The 22,317-nt window shown below is 38.4% G+C and overlaps 1 protein-coding gene across 2 annotated transcripts in view; it reads right to left on the bottom strand.

Annotated features, from left to right (window-relative positions):
- The window catches only part of VAMP7 (vesicle associated membrane protein 7), a 59,675-nt gene that overhangs the window by 6,621 nt on the left and 30,737 nt on the right, over positions 1-22,317 (bottom strand). For both annotated transcript variants that reach the window (XM_045470612.1, XM_045470613.1), the window contains one exon: positions 2,283-2,350. In XM_045470612.1, coding sequence (XP_045326568.1) covers positions 2,283-2,350 — 68 coding nt within the window. The remainder of the gene's footprint in view (positions 1-2,282; positions 2,351-22,317) is intronic.

Here is a 22,317-nt window from a genome sequence, read left to right as displayed (position 1 = left end):
TGTGAAAGCCTTTTCCTCTTTACGCTTTTCCAGTAAGAAAGGTTCCCTCTAAGTCAGTTGTTTGCAAACACATTTGCCTGTTCTGCCTAATATAATCGTGGGATTTGAGCCATAAAAATCTGTTCAATTTCCACAAGAAGGTTATGTATTTACTTGTATGAGGCCCAAAACCCAAGGAACTTTGCTTCATCCATTATCCATTTTCTTCTGCAAGAGTGACTTCTCAATAATTCCCACCAGGACACAAACAGTTTAAAACAACCGAACAACAAAATTCCCTAAGAGCCCAGCAATTCCACTCCTAGGTATATACCAAACAAAGTTGTATGCTCAAGTTCACCAAAAGTGGAAGAAACATTTCAATTATACATATACTTCAGATACTCAAGAAGGTAGAGGAAAGTATGCATCTGCAAAGGAAACATGTGGAAGATCTAAAAAAGAACCAAATCAAACTTGTAGAGACAAAAAATACATGAGGAGGGAATAATACCAGATTACAAACCACCGAAGAAACGTAATAGAAAGTATCCGAAATGAAATGCAGAAAGAAAAAAGGCTGAAAAAATGAACAGATCAATGGGACAAAATAGAGAATCTAGAATTAGAATGGAATCCCAACAGGTGAGCATGGATAAACAAATTGTGGTAGGTAAATTTATACAATGGAATAGTATAAAACAATAAAATAAACTACTACCACGTGCAACAATGTGGATGAATCTCACAGGCCTAATAGTGAAAGAGGCCAGAGAGAAAACAGTATATAACATATGAATCCATTTCTATACATTTAAAAACAAGCAAAACATCATCTAGAGTGAAATAAGTCATAAAATGGCTACTTCTGTTGGGGATTATTAATAGGAAGGAGCATGAGGCAGCTTTCTGAGGTATTGGAAATGTTTTTTATCTTGACCTAAGCAGTGGTTACATAGGTATAGATATATGTGTAAAAGATTACTGAATGGTACACTTGCCGCACTTTATCCTATATAGGTTATTCCTCCATAAAGAGAGACATCTGTTAATTAGTATCTTTCGTTATTCCGGGTCACACAGCCAACAAAATTAAAGACTTATTTGGAAAGTACAAACTATACTAACACTGGCCAAACACAGACTGTTCTAGCTAAATATAGGGCAATCTTTATAGATTAAGAATTTGGTCTGCAGATCTGGAATCAGATACTTCTTTGCCCCATAGCAATGGGTGACAAAGTGAGCCATTATAAAAACCTGGTATTCTGACTTGCTGTATGGTACCACCCTTCCTCCAATTTCCATGTGCTTTGACTGAAATAAAACTATTATCCTCCTAAGAACTATTGTTAATAGATGTCTCTATAAAACTAACAATAACAGTAAACATTGAAATAGCTCTTATTTTGCACCAGATACTGTGTTAGGCATTTTGCATGCATTACCTGCTTTAATGAGGTACATCTCCATTTTACAGATGATGAGGACTGAGGCATAGAGAGGTTAAGTAATTTGCCTAAGATCACAAAACTACTAAGTGGCAAAGATGTGATTCATCCCAGGCATCCTGACTGTGGAGCTTGTGCTCCTAACCACTACGATCTAGCTGCCAGTAAGAATAAACATGATTACTTACTGATCCATTTCAAGGTGTAAACTACTCTATATTTAAATTTGTAATTGTGTAGACCTAAAATTTAACTGATCTCTGCCCTCCATCTACTCACATCTATTCACTGTATATCTATCATCTTTTCCTCAAAACCTTCATCCACTTTCCGGATGCAAAGTGCAAAGACACATATAACTGTAGCATAAGCAGGGCTCATTGGCCCCTCCCAATAACAAATGACTCTTGCTTGATACAATGAAGGCTCAAGCTGCCATGGTCAGCAAGAAAGAGACTGAACTGTTCAGTTTTCATGATTCATGCTGGATCACAACTGGCCTGCATATTTGTTTCATGTTTCACAAAATGTACAGAAACTGGTATATGCTGCTGAGCTAAATTATAAAGGCACCAATCTAAAGCTTTACAAAACTGTTTCCATACTGTATATTGAGTATATTCCCCAAAACAAAATTTTCTTAATGGCTTCTAATGGGTTGTGGCTTTTATTCTATACCTATACCTCATTATTATCCTCATCGTCACAACATTATCACATAATGGAGGTTAGAAAGGAAAAAAAAATCGCAAATTATTAAATTTAACATATTTCCCTATTATGTTAGCCATCAACCACAGTTTCTCTACTTTATTTAGACCCTGAAAAAACATTACCATATCCCATACTTACCGAATCCACAAGATTTTCTGTTTTATCTATCAATAATTCCAATCTTTCTCCTCGCTGAGCTACCAAATCTGAAAATGTTGGGAAAAAAACCCAGTAAATATCATTTTATATTATAAATCTTCTATTTTTGTTTTTAAGACAAATATGATTTTAATTGTAGTTGGTACTCTTGACAACTCATTTACTACAGGAGCACCTTTAAGTAATAAAAGACTTTAGTAAAGCTGACCAACTAAAGTAGGGATTGGCAGATTTTGTTTCTGTAAAAGGCCAGATACTAAATGTTTTAGGCTTTCTGGGGCAAATGGTCTCTGCTGCAATTACTCAACTCTGTCAGACATAGACAATATGTAAACAAATGGGCATGATGGTATTCCAATGAAACTTTATGTGGATTTGATCCAAAGGCTATAAGTTTGTAAAGCTCTAAATTAAGGGTGTGATTTGAGAGTTTTCAAAGATGGAGCCCTCAACATGAGTGAGAGTTGGACACTTCCAGAATTTCAGTGTGAGAAGTTCCACAGATGCTCTCTCCAACAAAACAACTATAGCTTGAAAAATTATGAAAACAAACCACAGCCACCACCATTTAAAGTGTCCTACGGGCATACAGAAAATGGGAGAAACATACACAAGAAAATTAACTAATTCTTAGTAAAAACAGTGAGTCTACAGCATTTGAGCCATGACCTGCCCCATCTTTCAGCACACTGACACAGAAGTTCTAGTCCTGGCAAGTAAGGCCAGGAGGCTCTCTTTCCCTCCAGGTCCCAGTCAAAGGCTATGCTTTCTCCCCACAAGGGACAAGTCATTAACATTTCTCCTCCTATCCCACGCTACCCCTAGCTCCATAATGCAAAAGCTCTGTTCCAGCAAGGCACACCTGATAGGCCTGGGTTCCTTTCCTTCACCTACTGCCACACATAGGGCAGAAGCTCTATTGGAAGCTTTATTAGATTACACTGGAGTAATTTATGTCTGGGGGACCTCTTACCAAAGAATACAGCAATTAGTGGAGGCTGACATCTGGGTGTGACAGCAACAGAGGCAGACCAGCTATCAGCCTGACAGGGAGATTAGGAAAAGAGACACTCGAAGAGGATTGTGTCATTCCAGGGTGACTGCATATGCTCAAGGCTATTCCCTCTGAGAAATGACATTAGAGGCTGCACACTGTAGGAGAACTCAAGTTCAAAGAAAAAGTGCAGCCCAGTCACTAAGCAAATAAACAACAAAACAACAAACTCTGGAGGATGGGAATCAGTACCCAGAGTTGCTATGATACATTACCTAAAACATCCAGTTTTCAACAAAAAATTATGAGATATGAAAAAAAGGGGAAACTGATCTACAGGGAAAAGAGCAGAGCTTGGAAACTTACCTGGGGGGGGGGTGTCAGCTATTGGACTTAGCAGTGGAATGATATTTGAAAATCAGTAACAGAAGGAAAGCTTATGGGGTGAAGCAAAAGCAGTTCATAGAAGGAAATTTAAAGCAGTAAACATCTACATTAAAAAGAAGAAAACTGTTATGTACTGAATCATATCCCCCCAAATTAATATATTGAAGCCCCTAACCCCTAATGTGATGGCTTTGGAGATAGGGGCCTTTAGGAGATAATTAGGTTTAGATGAGGCCATGAGGGCTTATGGTAGGATTAGTGCACTTGTAAGAAGAGACACCAAAGAACTTACTCTGTCTTACTTTCTACCATGTTAAGACATAGTGATAGGGGCCACCTGCAATCTGGGAAGAGAGTTCTCACCAGAATCTGACTAGGTAGAATATGACTAGGAAGGCACCTTGATCTTGGACTTCAAGCCTCCAGAATTGTGAAACAATGAATTTTTGTTATTTAACCCACACAGTCTACAGTAATGTTTTTATAGTAGCCTGAGCAGAGTAAGAAAAAAAGAGTTCATACTAATAACCTTTCTACCTTAATGAACTGGAAAAAGGAAGAGCATACTAAATCCAAAGCTAACAGAAGGAAGGAAATAAAAATTAGAACAGAAAAATTTAAAACACAGTAGAGAAAAACACTAGAGAAAAATCAGTGAAACCAGAAATAGGTGTTTGGAGAAGATCAACAAAATTGACAAATCTTTGCATAAACTGACCAAAAAAAAGCAAGGAGAGACAACTCAAATTACTGAAATAATCACTATCAACTTCACAGAAGTGAAAGGGATCCTAAGAGAATGCTACGAATAAGAGTATGTCAATGCATTAGATAACTTAGATAAAATGGGCAAATTCCTAGAAAGACATAAACCATCAAAACAGACTCAAGAAGAAACAGACAATTTGAACAGTTATAATAGACTGAATAATTATAATTTTTAAATTTGAGTACAGTTGACCCACAATGTTACATTCGTTTCAGCTGCACAACACAGTGATTCAACTTCTGTTATGCTCTGCTTACAAGTGTGGCTACCATCTGTCACCATATACTACTATCATTGACTATATTCCCTATGCTCTATGCTCCCTATGTTATGACTTGTTAACTCCCATAACTGTATCTCCCACTCCCCTTTCCCCATTTTGCCCATCTCACACCATCCTCCCTTCTTGCAGCCATCAATTTTTTGTCTATATTTATGAGGCTATTTCTGCTTTTTTGATATATTCATTTGTTGTTTAGATTCCACACATGACTGAAATCATATGGTATCTGCCTTTCTCAGTATGACTTATTTAACTTAGCATAATACCCTCTAGCTGCATCCATGTAGTTACAAATGGCAAGATATCTTTTTTATAGCTGCATAATATTCCATTATATGTACATACCACATCATTTTTATCCATTCATCTATCAATGAGCACTTAGCTTGCTTCTATATCTTCCTTATTGTAAATAATTCTGGAATAAACATAGGTATGCACATATCTTTTCCAATTAATGTTTTCATTTTTTGGGTAAATACTCTGAGGTGCAATTATTGTATCATATGGTATTTTGATTTTTAATTTTCTGAGGAACTGCCATACTGTTTGGACAGAGGCTGTAACAATTTATGTACCCACAAACACTGCATGAAGGTTTTTTCCCACATCCTCACAGGTACTTGTTGTATCCTGTGTTTTTGATACTAGCCATTCTCACAGATGTAATGTGATATTTCATTGTAGTTTTGATTTGCATTTTCCTGATGAGGAGTGATGTTGAGCATCTTTTCCTGGGGCTGTTCGCCATCTAGTTGTCTTTGGCAAAATGTCTATTCAGGTCTTCAGCCCATTTTTTAATCAGGTTATTTGGGGCGTTGAGTTGTACAAGTTTTTAAAATATATTTTAGATATTAAACCCTTATCAGATGTGTCATCTGCAAATATCTTCAACTAAGTACATTGCCTTTTTGTTTTGTTGATGGTTTCCTTCACTATGCAAAAGCTTTTTATTTTGATGCAGTCCCAATAGTTAATTTTTGCTTGTTTCCCTTGCCTCAACAGACCTATCTAGAAAAATGTTGCTAAGGCAATGTCAAAGAAATTACTTCCAGTGTTCTCTTCTAGGATTTTTATGGTTTCAGGTTGCACATTTATTTCCTTAACCCATTTTCAGTTTACTTTCATGTATGGTTAAAGAAAGTGGTCCAGTTTCATTCTTTTGTATGTAGCTGTCCAGTTTTCTCAACACCATTTCTTAAAGAGAGTGTCTATTCGGAGTCTTTTGTGGTTCCATACAAATTTTAGTTTTAGTTGTTCTAGTTCTGTGAAAAATACTACTGGTATTTTGATAGGGATTGTATTGAGTCTGTAGATTGCTTTGGGCTAGTATGGACATTATAACAATATTAATTCTTCGAATCCATGAGCATGGGATAATAGCTTTCTGTTTGCTTTTGTTGTCTTCAATTTCTTTCATGGACCTTTTTCTAGTTTTCAGATTACAAGGCTTTTGCCTCCTTGGTCAAATTTATTCCTAGGTAGTGTATTTTACTGTATTTTATTTATTTTATTTTGGTACAACTGCAAGTGAAATTTTTTTAATTTCTCCTTCTGCTACTTTAGTTATAAGCATACAAACTACTGATTTCTGAGTATTATTTTTGTATCCTGCAATTTTACTGAATTTATTACCTCTAGTACATTTTGGTGGAGTCTTTAGGGTTTTCTATGTATACTATCATGTCATCTGCAAAGAGACAGCTCAACTTCTTCTTTTATCAATATGGATGCCACTTATTTCTTTTTACTGTCTGACTGCTATGGCTAGGACTTCTAGTACTATGTTGAATAAAAGTGGTGAGAGTGGACATTCTTGTCTTATTGCTGATCTTAAAGGAAAAGCACTGCAATTTTTACCATTGACCATGATGTCAGCTGTGGATTTATCATATGGCTTTATTATATTGAATTATGTTCCTTCTAAAACCAGTTTGCTGAGAGTTTTATAGTGAATGGATATTGAATTTTGTCAAACGCTTTTTCCCCACCTATTGAGATGACTGTATGATTTTTATCCTTTGTTTTGTTGATATGGTGTATTTCATTGATTGATTTATAGATGTGTAACCATCTTCGCATCCCCATAATCAATCCTACTTGATTGTGGTAATGATCCTTTTAACGTATTGCTGGATGTGGTTTACTAATATCTTGTCGAGGATTTTTGAATCTATGTTCATCAGGGATATTAACCTGTTTTCTTTTTCTGTGATGTCTTTGTCTGGTTTTGATATCAGGGTAATGCTGGCCTCAGAGAATATATTTGAAAGATTCCCTTCCTCTTCTACTTTTTGGAATAGTCTGAGGTGAACGGGTACTAACTCTTCTTTAAATGTTTGGTGGAATTCCCCTGTGAATCCATCTGGTCTTGAACTTTTAATTTTTGGTAGGTTTTTAATTCTGATTTAATTTTGTTACTAGTAATTGGTCTTTCAGATTTTCTCTTTCTTCTTAATTCAGTTTTGGAATATTGTATGTCTCTAGAAAGTTATCCATTTCTTCTAGGTTGCCCAATTTCTTGGCATGTAATTTTTCAAAGTAGTCTATTATAACCTTTTTATTACTTTGGTGTTGGTGAGTACTTCCATTTCATTTCTGATTTTATTTATATGGGTCCTTCTCTATTTTTCCTTCCTTCCTTCCTTCCTTCCTTCGAGTGAGTGAGTGAGTGAGAGAGAGAGCACACACAAATGGAGGAAAGGGGCAGGGGGAGAGAAATAATCTTAAGCAGGCTCTGTGCTCAGCAAGGAGACTAATGCGTGGCTTGATCCCACAATTGTAAGATCATGACCCAAGCCAAAATCAAGAGTTGGACGCTTAACTGACTGAGCTACCCAGTCAGTTTTTTTTTTAAATTAAAATAATTTTATGCATTTGGGTTATTTCAGTATTTAATAATATAATTTTACTTTGAGAGCCATTTAAGGCCTTAACTGTGTGACAGGTGGTGTTTAGCCATCATATAGACTGTTTTGTTTAGTAAACAATCAGGTAATTAGTAAAAGGCATATTTATAGAAACAAGAAAAATATAGATTAATATATAGTATATATATTACATACCAACACGGTTCACTGGCTTTATATATATATATATATATATATATATATATATATATATATATATATATAAAACAGAGCAAATTAGAAACCCAGGGTCTACCAGTGCTGCCAGTGAAAAGTTTTTTAGATGTCAGGCTTGAAGCATCCTCAAATGGGAGTTGGAACAAACAGCAGGAATCAGAAGGGTTTTCTGGTTTGTAATCCAAATGTCTGTGATGATCTTTTTGAACGGCCCATTTTAAGAAGGAATTATTAGTATAAATTGGGGGAAGGAGAATGAAAAAGAAAGGTACAACCATCATAAGAGAAGTTTGACGTTTTTCGCAGGTTCACAGGAATGAGAAGGCACATTAGTTTGCTCATTAGCTTCCTGTGAAGGGGGTACAGGTTTTATTTTGGATATAGGAGCCCATGAAAACTGCCCCTATAGCTTTACTGCAGTGGGTGACATAATATGACCCAGTATCGCCCCTCCACAGTGATAGGAGGAACAAAGGCAAGAAGGAAATGGCAGGTAAAATTAAATTTCCTTATAACCTGCAGCCCATTGACAGATACCTGAGGCAAGCAAGCATAGCATTTCTCCAGGAACCCCCTATGGTCCTAATGTTAATGCTTTGCTAGAGGGAAAAACAACCTTAGCTTGACAATAGCAAGGCCTCAGGTATCTTAGGAGTCCTCTTTAGCATATCAAAGTCCCTCTGGAGGCCTCCCCTTTGACTGTATCCCCCCAACTCCATAGTATAAAACCAATCATTCTTCACAACCCCAATGTAGCTCTTTCTGCCCATGGGTCACCTTTTGCACCATAAATGAATGAATGAATGAATGAATGAATACATTTTAATTCCAGCAAATAACATACAGTGTTGTATCAGCTTCAGTTGTACAATATAGTGATTCAATAGTTCCATATATTACTCAGTGTTCATCAAGATAAGTGTATTCTTAATCCCCTTTACCCGTTTCACACCACTCCCCACCTACCTCCCCCCACTGTTAATCTTCTGTTCACTATAATGAAGAGTATGATTTTTGATTTGTCTCTTTTTTCCCTTTGTTCATTTGTTTTGTTCATTAATTATACACGATTGAACTCATGGTATTTACCTTTCTCTGACTAGCATATTTCACTCAGCACTATACTCTAGATTGATCCATGTTATTGCAAATAAAAAGATTTCATTATTTTTCATGGCTGAATAATATTCCTGTGTGTGTCTAACATTTTCATCCATCCATTCATCTATTAATGAACACTTGGGCTGCTTCCATAGTTTGGCTATTGTAAATAAGGCTACAATGAACATAGCCATGCATATATACCTCTGAATTAGTGCTTTGTATTCTTTGGGGAAATACACAGTAGTGCTATTAAGGATAGTAAGGCAGCTCTATTTTTAACTTTCTGAGGAGCTTCCATATGGTTTTCTACAGTGGCTGCACACTTTGCATTCCCACCAATAGTACAAGAGGGCTCCTTTTTCTCCACATCCTTTCCAGCACTTTTTTGTTTCTTGAGTTTTTAATTTTAGCCATTCTGACAGGTGTGAGGCAACAGCTTATCATGGTTTTGATTAGCATTTCCCTAATGACAAGTGATGCTGAGATCATTTCAGGTGTCTGTTGGCCATCTGAATGTCTTCTTTGGAGAAATATCTGTTCATGTCTTCTGCACATTTTTTAATTAGAATATTTGGTTTAAATTTTTAGTGTTGAGTTGTACAAGTTCTTTATATATTTTGGAAAAAACCTTTTATCAGATATATCACTTGCAAATATCTTCTTCCACTCATAGATTCTTTTAGTTTTGTAGTTTCCTTCACTGTACAGAACCTTTTCATTTTGATGAAGTCCCAATAGTTTATTTTTGCTTTTGTTTCCCTTCCCTCAGGGGACATTATCTTGGAAGATGTTGCTACAACTGTCAGAGAAAATACTGTCTGTGCTCTTCTCTAGGATTTTTATAGTTTCAGGTCTCACATTTAGGTCTTTAATACATTTTGAATTTAATTTTGTGTATGATATAAGGAAGAGGTCCAGTTTCAATCTTTTGCATGTTGCTGTCCAGTGTTCCCAACACCATTTGTTGAAGAGACTATTGTTTTCCCATTGCATATTCTTGTCTCCTTTGTCAACGATTAATTGATCTTATAATTGTGGGTTTATTTCTGGGCTCTCTGTCCCATTCCATTAATTTGTATGCCGGTACCATAGTGTTTTGATCACTATAGCTTTGTAACGTAACTTAAGTCTGGAATTGTGACATCTCCAATTTTTTCATTTTCAATATTGCTTTGGCTATTGGGGTCTTCTAGCCCTGTGAAAAATGCTGGTGGTACTTTGACAGGGTCTTCATTAAATGTATAGACAGCTTTGGGTAGTATAGATGTTTTAACAATATTTTTTCTTACAATCCATGAGCATGGAATGCTTTTCCATTTCTTTGTGTTATCTTCAATTTATTTCATCAAAGTTTGATAGTTTTCAGAGTACAGGTCTTTTCACCTCTTTGGTTAAGTTTATTCCTAGGTATTTTATTATATTTGGTGCAACTGTAAAAAGAATTGTTTTGTTAAGTTCTCTTTCTGCTGGTTCATTAATTAATGTATACAAATGCAATGGATTTCTATACATCTATTTTGCATCTTGCGACTTTACGGAATTCATTTATCAGTTGTAGTTTTTTGATGGAGTCTTTAGGGTTTTCTATATAGAATATCACGTCATCTGCACACAGTGAAAGTTTTACATCTTCCTTACCAATTTGGATGCCTTTTATTTCTTATGTTGTCTGACTGCTGTGTCTAGGACTTCCAGTACTATGTTGATTAAAAGTGGTGAGAACAGACATCTTTGTCTTGTTCCTGACCTTAGGGGTAAAGCTCTCAGGATTTCACCATTGAGTATGATGTTAGCCATGGGTTTTTCATATATGGCTTTTATTACGTTGAGGCATGCTCCCTCTAAACCTACTTTGCTGAGGGTTTTTATCATGAATGGATGTTGTACAATGTCAAGTGCTTTTTCTGCATCCTTTGAAATGATAATATAGTTTTTATCTTTTCTCTTCCTGATGTGATGTGTTACATTAATTGATTTGCAAATACTGAACCACGCTTGTGGCCCAGGAATAAATCCCACTTGCATGTGGTGAATGATTTTTTTTGATGTATTGCTGATTTGGTTTGCTAGTTATTTTGTTGGACTTTTGCATCTATGTTCATCAGAGATACTGGCCTGTAGTTCTCTTTTTTTGATGGCATCTTTATCTGGATTTGGTATCAGAGCAATGATGGCCTCGTGGAATGAATTTAGAAAATTTCCTTCCTCTTCTATTTTTTAGAAAAGTTTGAGAAGAACAGGTATTAACTCTTCTTTAAATGTTTGGTAGAATTCCCCTGGGAAGCTGTCTGGTCATGGGCTTCTTTGTTGGGAGTTGTTTCATTACTGATTTAACTTCATTGCTGGTAACTAGCCTATTCCAGGTTTTTTAATGTTTATTTATTTTTGAGAGAGACAGAGCACGAGTGGGGGAGGCACAGAGACAGAGAGGGAGGCACAGAATCTGAAACAGGTTCCAGGCTCTGAGCTGTCAGCACAGAGCCCGACATGGGGCTCAAACTCGAGAACGGGAAGATCATGACCTGAGCCGAAGTCAGATGCTCAACTGAGCCACCCAGGCACCCCTAGTCTGTTCAAATTTCTATGTCTTCCTGCTTCAGCTTTGGTAGGTTATATGTTTCTAGAAATATATCCATTTTTTTCTAGGTTGTCCAATTTGTTGGTATGTAATTTTTCATAATATTCTATTATAAGCATTTCTATCTCTGGTGTCAGTGGTTATTTCTCCTCCTTTATTTGATTGTTTATTTGCATACTCTCTTTTTTTATGAGTCTGGCTAGATTGATGGATTTTGTTGATCTTTTCTAAGAAGCAGCTCCTGGGTCCTTTGACCTGTTCTATTGCCTTTTTTTTTTTTTTAAACTTTCTATTTCATTTATTTCTGCTCTAATCTTTATTACTTCCTTCCTTCTGCAGGTTTTAGGTTTTGTTTGTTTTTTTTCTCTAGCTCCTTTAGTTATAAGGGTAGGTTGTTTACTTGAGATTTTTCTTGCTTCTTGAGGTAGGCCTCTATTGCTATAAACTTCCCTCTTACAACTGGTTTCACTGCATCCCAAAGATTTTGGACTATTTTATTTGCATTTCTCTCCATGTGATTTCTGATTTCTTTGATTTATTGGTTGACCCATTCATTGTTTAGTAGCATGTCATTTAACCTCCATGTATTCGTGGTCTTTCCAGATTTTTTTCTTGTGGTTGATTTCTAGTTCTATAGCATTGTGGCCAAAGAAAATATATGGTATGACTTCAATCTTTTTGAATTTGTTGAGACTTGTTTTGTGGTCTAATATGTGATCTATTCTGGAGAACGTTCCCCGTGCACTTGAAAAGAATGTGTTTTAGGATGGAATGTTCTGTACATATCTGTTAAATCTATCTGTTCCAGTGTGTCGTTCAAAGCCACTGTTTCCTTCTTGATTTTAAATTTGGATGTGTCCATTGATGTAAGTGAGGTGCTAAAGTCCCCCACTATTATCATATTACTATCAATTCGGTCTTCTACGTTTATTATTAAGTGTTTTATCTATTTGGGTGCTTTCATGTTGAGTGCATAAATGTTTATAATTGTTATATCTTCTTGTTGGGTTTTCTCCTTTCTGATTATATAGTATCATTCTTTGTTTCTTGTTACAGTATTTGTTTTAAAGTCTAGTTTGTCAGATAGAAGTACTACTACTTCAGCTTTCTTCCGACATCCATTTGCATGATAAATGTTTTTCCATCCCCTCACTTCTCATAACCTTTTTCTTATTTTATCAGCTACTCTGTCACCCTGTACCTTTTGATTGTTTAGTCTATTTACATTAAAAGTAATTATTGATATATATTATTACCATTTTGGTACTTGTTTTGTGGTTGTTTTTGTAGTTCTTCTCTGATCCTCTCTTTTGTCTTTCATGGTTTACTGGCTTTCCTTAGTAATATACTTGGGATTCTTTTCTCTTTATTCTTTGCATATGTATTACTAGCTTTTGATTTGTGATTACCATTAGGTTTGTATATAACATATGCATACAGCAGTCTGTATGAAGTTGATGGTCATTTAACTCATTTCTCACTCCTCTTCCCCCCACCACGTTTTACATATATAGCATCATATTTTCCATCCTTTTGTGGATCTCTTGACTGATTTTTACAGATATACTTATTTTTATTGCTTTTGTGTTTCCTACTCTTAATTACAGTCTTTCCTTTCCACTCAGAGTCACCTTTAATATTTCTTATAGGGCTGGTTTAGTGGTCATGAACTCCTTTAGCTTTTGTTTGAGAAACTCATTATCTCTCCTATTCTGAATAACAGCCTTGCTACATAAAATATTTTTGGCTGCAGATTTTTTCCTTTCAGCTCTTTGAGTATATCATGATACTCTTGTGTGGCCTGAAAAGTTTCTGCTGAAAAATCAGCTGACAGCCTTATGGAATTTCCTTGTGTATAATGGTCTTTTCTCCTGCTCCTTTTAAAATTATCTCTTCATTACCACTTTTTGGCATTTTAATTACTATGTGTCTTGGTGTGGACCCCCTCGGCTGAATTTTGGGAAGGGATCTCTGTGCCTCCTGCATGTGGATAGGTTTCTTTCCCCATATTAGGTAAGTTTTCAGCTATTGTATCTTCACATAAATTTCCTGCCCCTCCTTTCTCTTCTTCTGGGATACCTACAATGTGAATATTATTATGCTTGATGGAGTCGCTAAGTTCCCTAAGACCATTCTCATTTTGCATAACTTTTTTTTTTTCTCTTGGCTGCTCAGCCTGATTATTTCCCACTGTTCTGTCTTCCAGGTCGCTAATTCACTCCTTGTTTTTTTCTAGCTTGGTATTTATTCCAACAAGGATATTTCTAATTCCATTTACTGTATTCTTCACTTCAGATTGGTTCTTTTTTATCTCTTTTTTAAGGGTATCACTGACGCCCTCCACTCTTTTCTCAAATATGATGAGTATCTTTATGATCATTACTTTAAATTTTCTACCAGGCATATTACTTATATCCATTTTACTTATGTCTCTTGCTGTGGTTTGGTCCTGTTCTTTCATCTGGGATATATTTGTCTTTCTCCTCATTTTCTCTGTGTCTGTTTCTGTGTGTTAGTCAGCTGAAAGTCAGCTACATATCCTACTCTTGAAGGTGTTGACCTTATGAAGAAGAGGTGCTGTAGTACTCTGCAGTTCAGTGTCCCTTGTTCCCCAGGACCTGGTGCTTCATGGGATATACCAATGTGTGCTGCATGCACCCTGCTGTTGTGTCCTGGTCGCTTTTTCATTCAATTGATACATCTGCAGAGGCTCTCTTTGCCTGCTGTGGGCAGTGTTTGGTCTCTGGTCAGGGTAGGCTGTAAAGTTTTAACAAGGTGCACACCAGTCTGCTTGCAAAATGAGACCTGCAGCCACCACGAGGACCAGGACCAGGTCAGCCTAGGCAGATCTGCAAGGCATACAGGACATGTAATTTTAATAAGGTAAGTCTCAAGCTCCCACAAGGCCTGCCACCACCGCTGCTGCCCCCACCTCCAGGACCGAGGCCCTGAAAAACATGTGGATAGGAAGCTGCAGTGTTGATGAGGTTTGCACTGCTCTTCTGAGCGAGGGGATCCACAGCACTGAGAATGAGGCAAGTATGACTGGGAAGGGTAGATTCAACAAAGCACAGGGAGAGCGGAGTTTCATGTGAGCAGGTTAGGTAGTAAGTGTTGGCCCCACACTTGTTCCCACAGATGCCCTGTGTTTATGCTGGGGGGTGGGGATGTAAGATGGTGCCTGCCGGCTACTTTGTTCCTATAGAAGTCTATCAGCCATCCCTGCTTCTCTGGGACATGCTCTGAAATGAGCAAGCTACTCTCCCTCCCATATGTCCCAGGCGTTTTCCAAACTACTGCTTCTATGCTGTATCTCCACAGGCTGTTCATCATGCTGTCTCTATAAAGGTGGGAACTCAGTTTCCTCTCACCCTTCTAGGCTCTCCCAGAACTGAGCCCCCTGATTTTTAAAATTCCAGGTGTTAAGTCCCACTGGTTATAAGAACTCATGAAATTTGGCCCTTCTAGCTTTCAAAGCCAAACATTACATGGATTTGTCTTCACCACGCAGGCTTCCTGGTATAATAGTCTATTTCTCTCCCCTCTTCACACCCGTGGCTTGCCCCACCACCACCACCATGGATGGCCATGGTCCATTTTGCTCTCCACCACATCTCCACCATTCTTACCCTCTTCAGTGTAGCCTCTTCTCTACCTTTAGTTGTGGAGTTTGCTCTGCCAGTCTTCCAGTCATTTTCTGGGTTATCTACACTGATGTGACTGTTATGTAGTTGCATCCATGGGCCAAGGTGAGTGTAGGGTCCTCCTATTCAACAATATCCCTAGCCTCCTTCCTTTTCTCTTTCTTTATTGATGAGTCTGGCTAAGGGTTTGTCAATTTTGTTTGATCCCTTCAAACAATCAGCTCTCAGTTTCATTATTTTTTTTCTATCATTTTTTCTTTTTTTCTAGTCTCCATGTCATTTATTTATGCTCTGATCTTTATTACTTCCTTCCATATACTCACCTTGGGCTTTGTTCTTTTTCCAGTTCTTTAAGGTGTAAGGTTAGATTATTTGAGCTTTTTTTTCTTTCTTGGAATAGGCTTGTATATTATTTACTTCCCTTTTAGAACTGGTTTCATTGTGTTCCAAAGATTTTGGACCATTGTGTTTTCATTTTAATTTGTCTCCATGTAGTTTTGGATTTCTTATTTGATTTCTTCATTGAACCATTGGTTGTTTAGTACCATACTGTTTAGGCTTCACATGTCTGTGTTTTTACCAGTTCTTCTCCTTGTGACTGATTTCTACTTTCATATCATTATGGCTGGAAAAGATACATGGTTAAGATTTCAATCTTCTTAAATTTGAGACTTGTTTTGTGACCCAACATGTAGTCTATTCTGGAGACTGTTCCATGTACACTTGAAAAGAGTGTATACTCTGTTTGTTGAATGGAATGTTCTTTATATATCTGCTAGATCCATCTAGTGCAGGGTGTCATTCAAAACCACTATTTCCTTATTGATTTTCTACCCAGATGATCTATCCAATAAAGTAAATGGGGTGTTAAAGAACCCTAATAATATATATTACCATCAATTTCTCTCTTTATATCTGTTAATATTTGCTTTACATATTTAGGTGGTCCAATATTGAGTGCATAGATATTTACAATTTTTATATCTTCTTTTTGGAGTGATCTCTTTATCATTATGTAATGCCCTTCATCTCTTACTACGGTATTTGTTTTAAAGCATATTTTGTCTGATACAAGTACTGCTACCCTGGCTTTTTTTTTTTCCACTTCTATTTTTTTGGTAAATATTTTCCTATCCTTTCACTTTCAGATTGTATATGTCTTTAGGTCTGAGGTGTCTCTGATAGGCAGCATAGAGATGGGTATTTTTTTCTTTTCAATCCATTCTGCCACTCCAGATCTTTTGATTGGAGCACTTAGGCCATTTACATTTAAAGTTATTATTCACAGATATATACTTATTTCCACTTTTGTTAATTGTTTTCTGGTTGTTTCCGTAGTTCTTCTCTGTTCCTTTCTTCTCTTGCTCTCTTTCTGTTTGACGAGTTTCTGTACTGTTATGTTTGGCTTCCTATTTTTGTGCATCTCTTATAGCTTTTGATTTTGTGGTTACATTGAGGTTCATATACAATATCCTTATACAGCAGACTATACTAAGTTGATGTTCAAACACATTCTAAAAAAACACTATTTTTTTTTACCTCTCTCCACATTTTGTGTATATGCTGTCATATTTTACTTCTTTCTATTCATAATTTTCTTATGTCTAATTATGGTCTTTTCTTCTTCACTTGAGGAAGTCCCTTTCACATTTCTTGTAGGGCTGGTTTAATGGTAATACACTCATTTAACTTTTGTTTGTCTGGGAAATTCTTTATCTCTCCTCAATTCTGAATGATAACCTTGCCAGATAGAGTATTCTTGGTTGCAGGGTTTTTTTTTTTCCTTCCAGCACTATGAATGTATCATTCCACTCCCTTCTGGCCTGCAAAGTGTCTTCTGAAAAATCAGCTGATAGCCTTATAGAGTTTCCCTTGTAGGTAAGTTTTTGCTTCTCTCTTGCTGCTTTTAAAATTCTCTATCTTTAATCTTTGACATTTTAATTATTATGTGTCATGGTATGGACCTCCTTCAATTCATCTTGTTTGGAATTCTCTGTGCTTCTTGAAACTGGATGTCTATTTCCTTCCCTAGGTTAGTGAAGTTTTCAGGTCTTAATTCTTCAAGTAAGTTTTCTGTACCGTTCTCCTCCTCTTCTGGGATCCCTATAACGTGAACATTTGTTTGCTTGATATTGTCCAAGAGATCCTTTAACCTACTCTCATGTTTTCAAATTATTCTTTTCGCTTTTTGCTATTCAGTTTGGGCGCTTATCATTACCCTGCCTTCCAGATTGCTGGTATGTTCTTCTGCATCCACTAATCTATTGCTGATTCCTGCTAGTGTATTTTTTTTCATTACAGCTATTGTATTCTTCAACTCTGATTGGTCCTTGTTTATATTTTATAACTCTTTATTGAAGGTTTCACTAAGTTCTTCCACTCATCTTCAGCCCAGTGGGCACCTTTACAATCAGTACTTTAAATGTTTTATCAGACATGTTGCTTATCTCCATTTCATTTAGTTATTTTACTGACATTTTTGTCTTGTTCCTCTTAGAGCATGTTGCCCTGTCTCCCCATTTAGCTTAACTTTCTATGTTTGTTTCTATGGATTATGTGGACCAGCTACCTCTAAAATTGAAGGAATGATCTTGTGTCTGGTTGTTCCCTGTGTAGACTGTGTGTGCTTGGTGATTTTTGCTGGCTGGCTGGAGCTGTGGCTGGCATGGGTTGGGGGACGCAGGGTTCTCCACACAGTGGGCACCCTGGCAGGAAAGCTAAAGCTGAAGTAGCTGCAGGCCAGTACAGTCCCTGGGCTCTCCACACAGCAGGTGCCCTGGCAGGACAGCTATTGCTTAAATGGGTGAAGTCAGGGTATTCCACGTTGCCCATGGTGGGGCGGGGCGGGGGGGGGGGGGCGGGGTATGCCCGTATGCCCTGCAAGGTGGCTGGAGCTGAGACCGTGTGTGGGCTGGGAGGCCCATGGGCTCTCCACACAGAAGGTGCCCTGACAGGATTAGCTGAAGCTGAAGTGGCTGGAAGATGGGAGGGTCCTGGGGAATCTATGCACAGAGGCCATCTTGGCAGGACAGCTGAAGCTGAAGTGGATATAAATCAGGATGTTCCAGGACTCTCTGCACAGTCATTGCCCTGGAGGGGCAGCTGGAGCCAAGACAAGGTATATGTCAGGGGGTCTTGGAGTGCTCCATGCAGTGGGCATCCTGGCAGGATGGGTAAAACTGAAGTGGATGTGGGCCAGTGTGATGTCTGGGTTCTCCCTACAAAGTATGCCCTGGCAGAACAGGTGAAGCTGAAGTGGGTACAGCTGACATGTCCTGGGGTGCTCGATGCAGGGGTGCCTTGGCTTGGTGAATGGAGCTGAGGCTGGCATGGGCAGAGGTGCGCCAGGGTGCTTCATGCAGGGGTGCCCTGGTGAGGCAGCTGGATCCAAAGCAGACATCAGCCAGGAGGTTCCAGAGCACTCTGCATCAAAGGTTCCCGAGCAAGCTGTCTGAGGCCAAAGTGGTGAGGTCCTGGAGTGTTCTGGGGTGCCTTGCACCTGTGTCACCTTGGCACAAAAGCTGGAGCTGTACTGAGCACTAACCAGGGGTGTCCCAGTGTGCAGCATGCGCTACTCTGTGGCCACCTTGGTGGGATGGCTTGGGCTGGTGTGGTGTGGTGTGGGCTAGAGGCCTGGGGCTCACTGAGGCGGCAGGTCAGTTTTCATGCCAAGACTGTGTACTGGTCTGTGCTTTCAAGGTGGAGCGGGGGACACAGACCACGTCTGTCAGTCCCTCCCACCCGCAGAGTATGCCAGCAGCTCCCTCACCATTTGGTGGAGTTCTAGGGCTGGCTCTTTTATGTGCTAGTTTCCCTTTTACACTGAGTTTTCCCTGTACCCCAGCTATCCAGGGCTGGTGTGCGTTAGGGAACCTGGGTCTCAAGAAGTGGCAAACTAGTTATGGCATCCAGACCTTGCTGGGTCAGTGCTTTCAAGGGGAAGCAGGAGCATAAACCATGTTGCTCACCAGTCCCTCCTCTGACCCAGAGATTTCCAGCAGCTATGTGGTGTTTGGTGGAGTTCTAAGAGTAGCTCTTTTATGAGCTAGTTTCTCTTTTAAACCATGCCTTTTTTCTGTGCCCAAGGACAGATGACTGCTCCTGGTCCCTCGGTACTATCTCTCCCCACTGCGGTTCACAGCGTCAGGGGTGGGGGTTCCCTTCACTGCTGTGTCTCCATCTCTCTTGCCATTGTCTTTTGCTTTTCTATCTTCTGTTGTACAGAAGCTGTTCAGTTAGCCCTCAGTTCGTCCTCGGGAGGATTTGCTCTGTAAATAGGTGTAATTTGGTGTGTTCAATGGAGGAGGTGAGTTCAGGGTCTTCCTACATTGCCAACTTGAACTGGAACTTCTGAATCAGTAATTTTTAAACTTTGCCCAAGGAAAAGCCCATGACCAGATGGCTTCAAAGATGAATTTCAAGACGACTTAATACCATTTTTTCAAAAACTCGTCCAAAATAGAAGTGGAGGGAATACTTCTCAACTCATCCTATGAGGCCAGTTTTACTCTGATATCAAAATCAAAGACATCACCAGAGAAAAACAGATCACTATCTCATGAATATAAGACATAAAACCACAGTAAAATATTAGAAGAAATCCAGCAATATATTAAAGGGATTATACCTCATGATGAAGTGGCATTTATTTCCACTATTAAAGGTTGATTTAATATCAAAAAACCAAATATTATAATATGCTGTATTAACAGAATAAATCCGAAATCCATATGATCAACTGGTGCATAACAGCACCTGGCAGAATCTAACATCCTTATGTTTATTCTATGTATATAGAAAAACATAAGGAACTCACTAAAAAACTATTAGAACTAATAAAAAGTTCAACAACGTTGACAATACAAAATCAATATGCAAAATCAACTGTATTTCTATACATGAGCAATGAAACCATCCGAAAATGAGAAAAAAATCCATTTACAATAGCATCAAAAAACTAAAAAATAAAATACTTAGAAACAAGGCAAGAAGTATGTTGGAAGAGAGATACTATTAAAGGGAAATTATTCTGACACCTGTCAAAAATGGTAAGGAAAATTTTATTCAAGATGACTGCAATAGGGATCAAAACTATCAAAATAGGTTAAGGAAGATTGAGCTCCACTGTAAATATAACAAGAAGTGGGGTGATGTCAGCATCACGGCAGTGTAAGACATCCCTCTATTTTGTTCCCTCTTTTAAAAAACTAATTAGGCATCCATCGTCAAACAAAAGCACCTATGTCGAAGTTGTCAGATCCAACACCATATGCCAAAGACCTGAGGGGGTCTCATGCACCCATACATTGGTAACAGGCAGACAGACCTAAGTGCAGGCTGTGGAAGCAGCAGGACCAGTGAAACTGCCCTAAGCCCTCTTGGCCACAGTTGGAGAAAACCCGAAGAGTACTGACTTAGGCAGGTACTCATGGATATAAGACATAATTTATAGAAGGCCAGCTTTGCCAAGAGGAGATTTCAGCAGGGGATTGGAGCATAAAATATAGCTATTAAGTTCAGATGCATTGGAGAGGGTAAGAGGAACTCTGCCAGCACTGACCATCCCCAAGGTAACACAACATTGGGCTGACTAGCTGGTGGCAATCTCTCTAGCAGGGGAAAGGAAAAACAGTGAGTGAGTACCTGGCTACATCAGCTATGTGACAAGCTACTGGCGAAACTCACGTCTCTTCAGCAGCACCCAGAGCACCGAGGCAAGAGCTCCAAGACTGTGGGCAGGGAGGAGACTGGGAAAGAGGTGAATAAAAATATCACAGGACACGAAAAGAACATACTTCCTGATGACTGTGCTCAGAACTTAAGCAGGAAGTCCACCCACAAACCTCTTGGAGACCCTCACCCAATGATTCCTCCCCACACACCAGTCGCAAAGTCACCTCCTCCCACTCTGTGGCCAGCTCCTAATGCATGCTCCCAAGTGCAATGGCAAGAGTGAGCTCCAGTAAAAGGAGTGCTCTCAGAATATCAGATCAGGGTCTGAGGGCAAGGGAGAAACCATAAACTCAAACTGTAGTGTCATTTTCTGGAAAACAATAAAAAGGTTTCTAGCTGCCAGCATGGTGAATTTTAAGACCAGAAAAGACATAAAAGCTTAAGAATTCTGCCACAAGAGTAAGAAACATGTAGCAGGAATATCCAGACAAAGTTGCAGAAAACCCCGGATAAGAGGACGACGAATGCTATTTCCTACCTGAGGGTAACTAGCAAAGACTTTAGGAGGTGTCCGCTACTTTAAAAGTGAAGGCAGCCACACAAAAGTTCAAGGAACATAAAGAATCAAGGAAATATGTCAACACTGTAAGATAACAACCATCCTCCAATAACTGAAATCAAAAGCATGAAATTTTGCAATCTAGCTAATAATTCAAAATAGCTGCTTTGAAGAAACTCAACAATCTGCAACCCCCTCCCCCTCAAAAAAAAGGAAACAAAAAACAAAAAAACCCCAGAAAGATAATCAACAAAATCAGGAGGGGAGCGTGGGTGGCTCAGTCGGTTGAGTGTCCGACTTTGGCTCAGGTCATGATCTCACAGTCTGGTCTGTGAGTTCGAGCCCCGCGTCAGGCTCTGTGCTGACAGCTCAAAGCCTGGAGCCTGCTTCAGATTCTGTGTCTCCCTGTCTCTCTCTCTCTGCCCCTCCCCCTCTCGCACTCTGTCTCTCTCTCAAATAAATTTTAACAAAATCAGGAAAACACTACATGAATAAAATCTGAAATTTAACAGAGAGATAGAAATCATGACAAAGAATCAAATTCTGGAGCTGAAGAATTCAATGAATGAGATGAAAAATTCAATAGAAAACATCTACCTCAAAGTAGACCAAATGGAAGACATAAGTGGGCTAGAGGATAGGAACTTTGAAACAACACAGAGGATAACAAGGAGAAAATAATGTAAAATAACCAAAATGCCTACATGATCTATGGGACTCCATCAAATGTACAAATATTAGAATAACTGGGGTTCCAAAAAGAGATGACAGGGAGAAGAAGACAGTAAGCTTATTTAGAGAAATAATAGTGGAAAACTTCCCAAACCTGGAGAGAGACCTGGAAATCCAAGTTCATGAAGTTAAAAGATCACTCTATTATCTCAACACAAAAAGACCTTCTTAAGATACACTATAATAAAACTGTCAAAAATCAAAG

Source organism: Leopardus geoffroyi, chromosome X (assembly GCF_018350155.1).
Source record: "Leopardus geoffroyi isolate Oge1 chromosome X, O.geoffroyi_Oge1_pat1.0, whole genome shotgun sequence".
Lineage (NCBI taxonomy): Eukaryota > Metazoa > Chordata > Mammalia > Carnivora > Felidae > Leopardus > Leopardus geoffroyi.
This window is presented reverse-complemented; position numbering and strand designations above follow the sequence as displayed.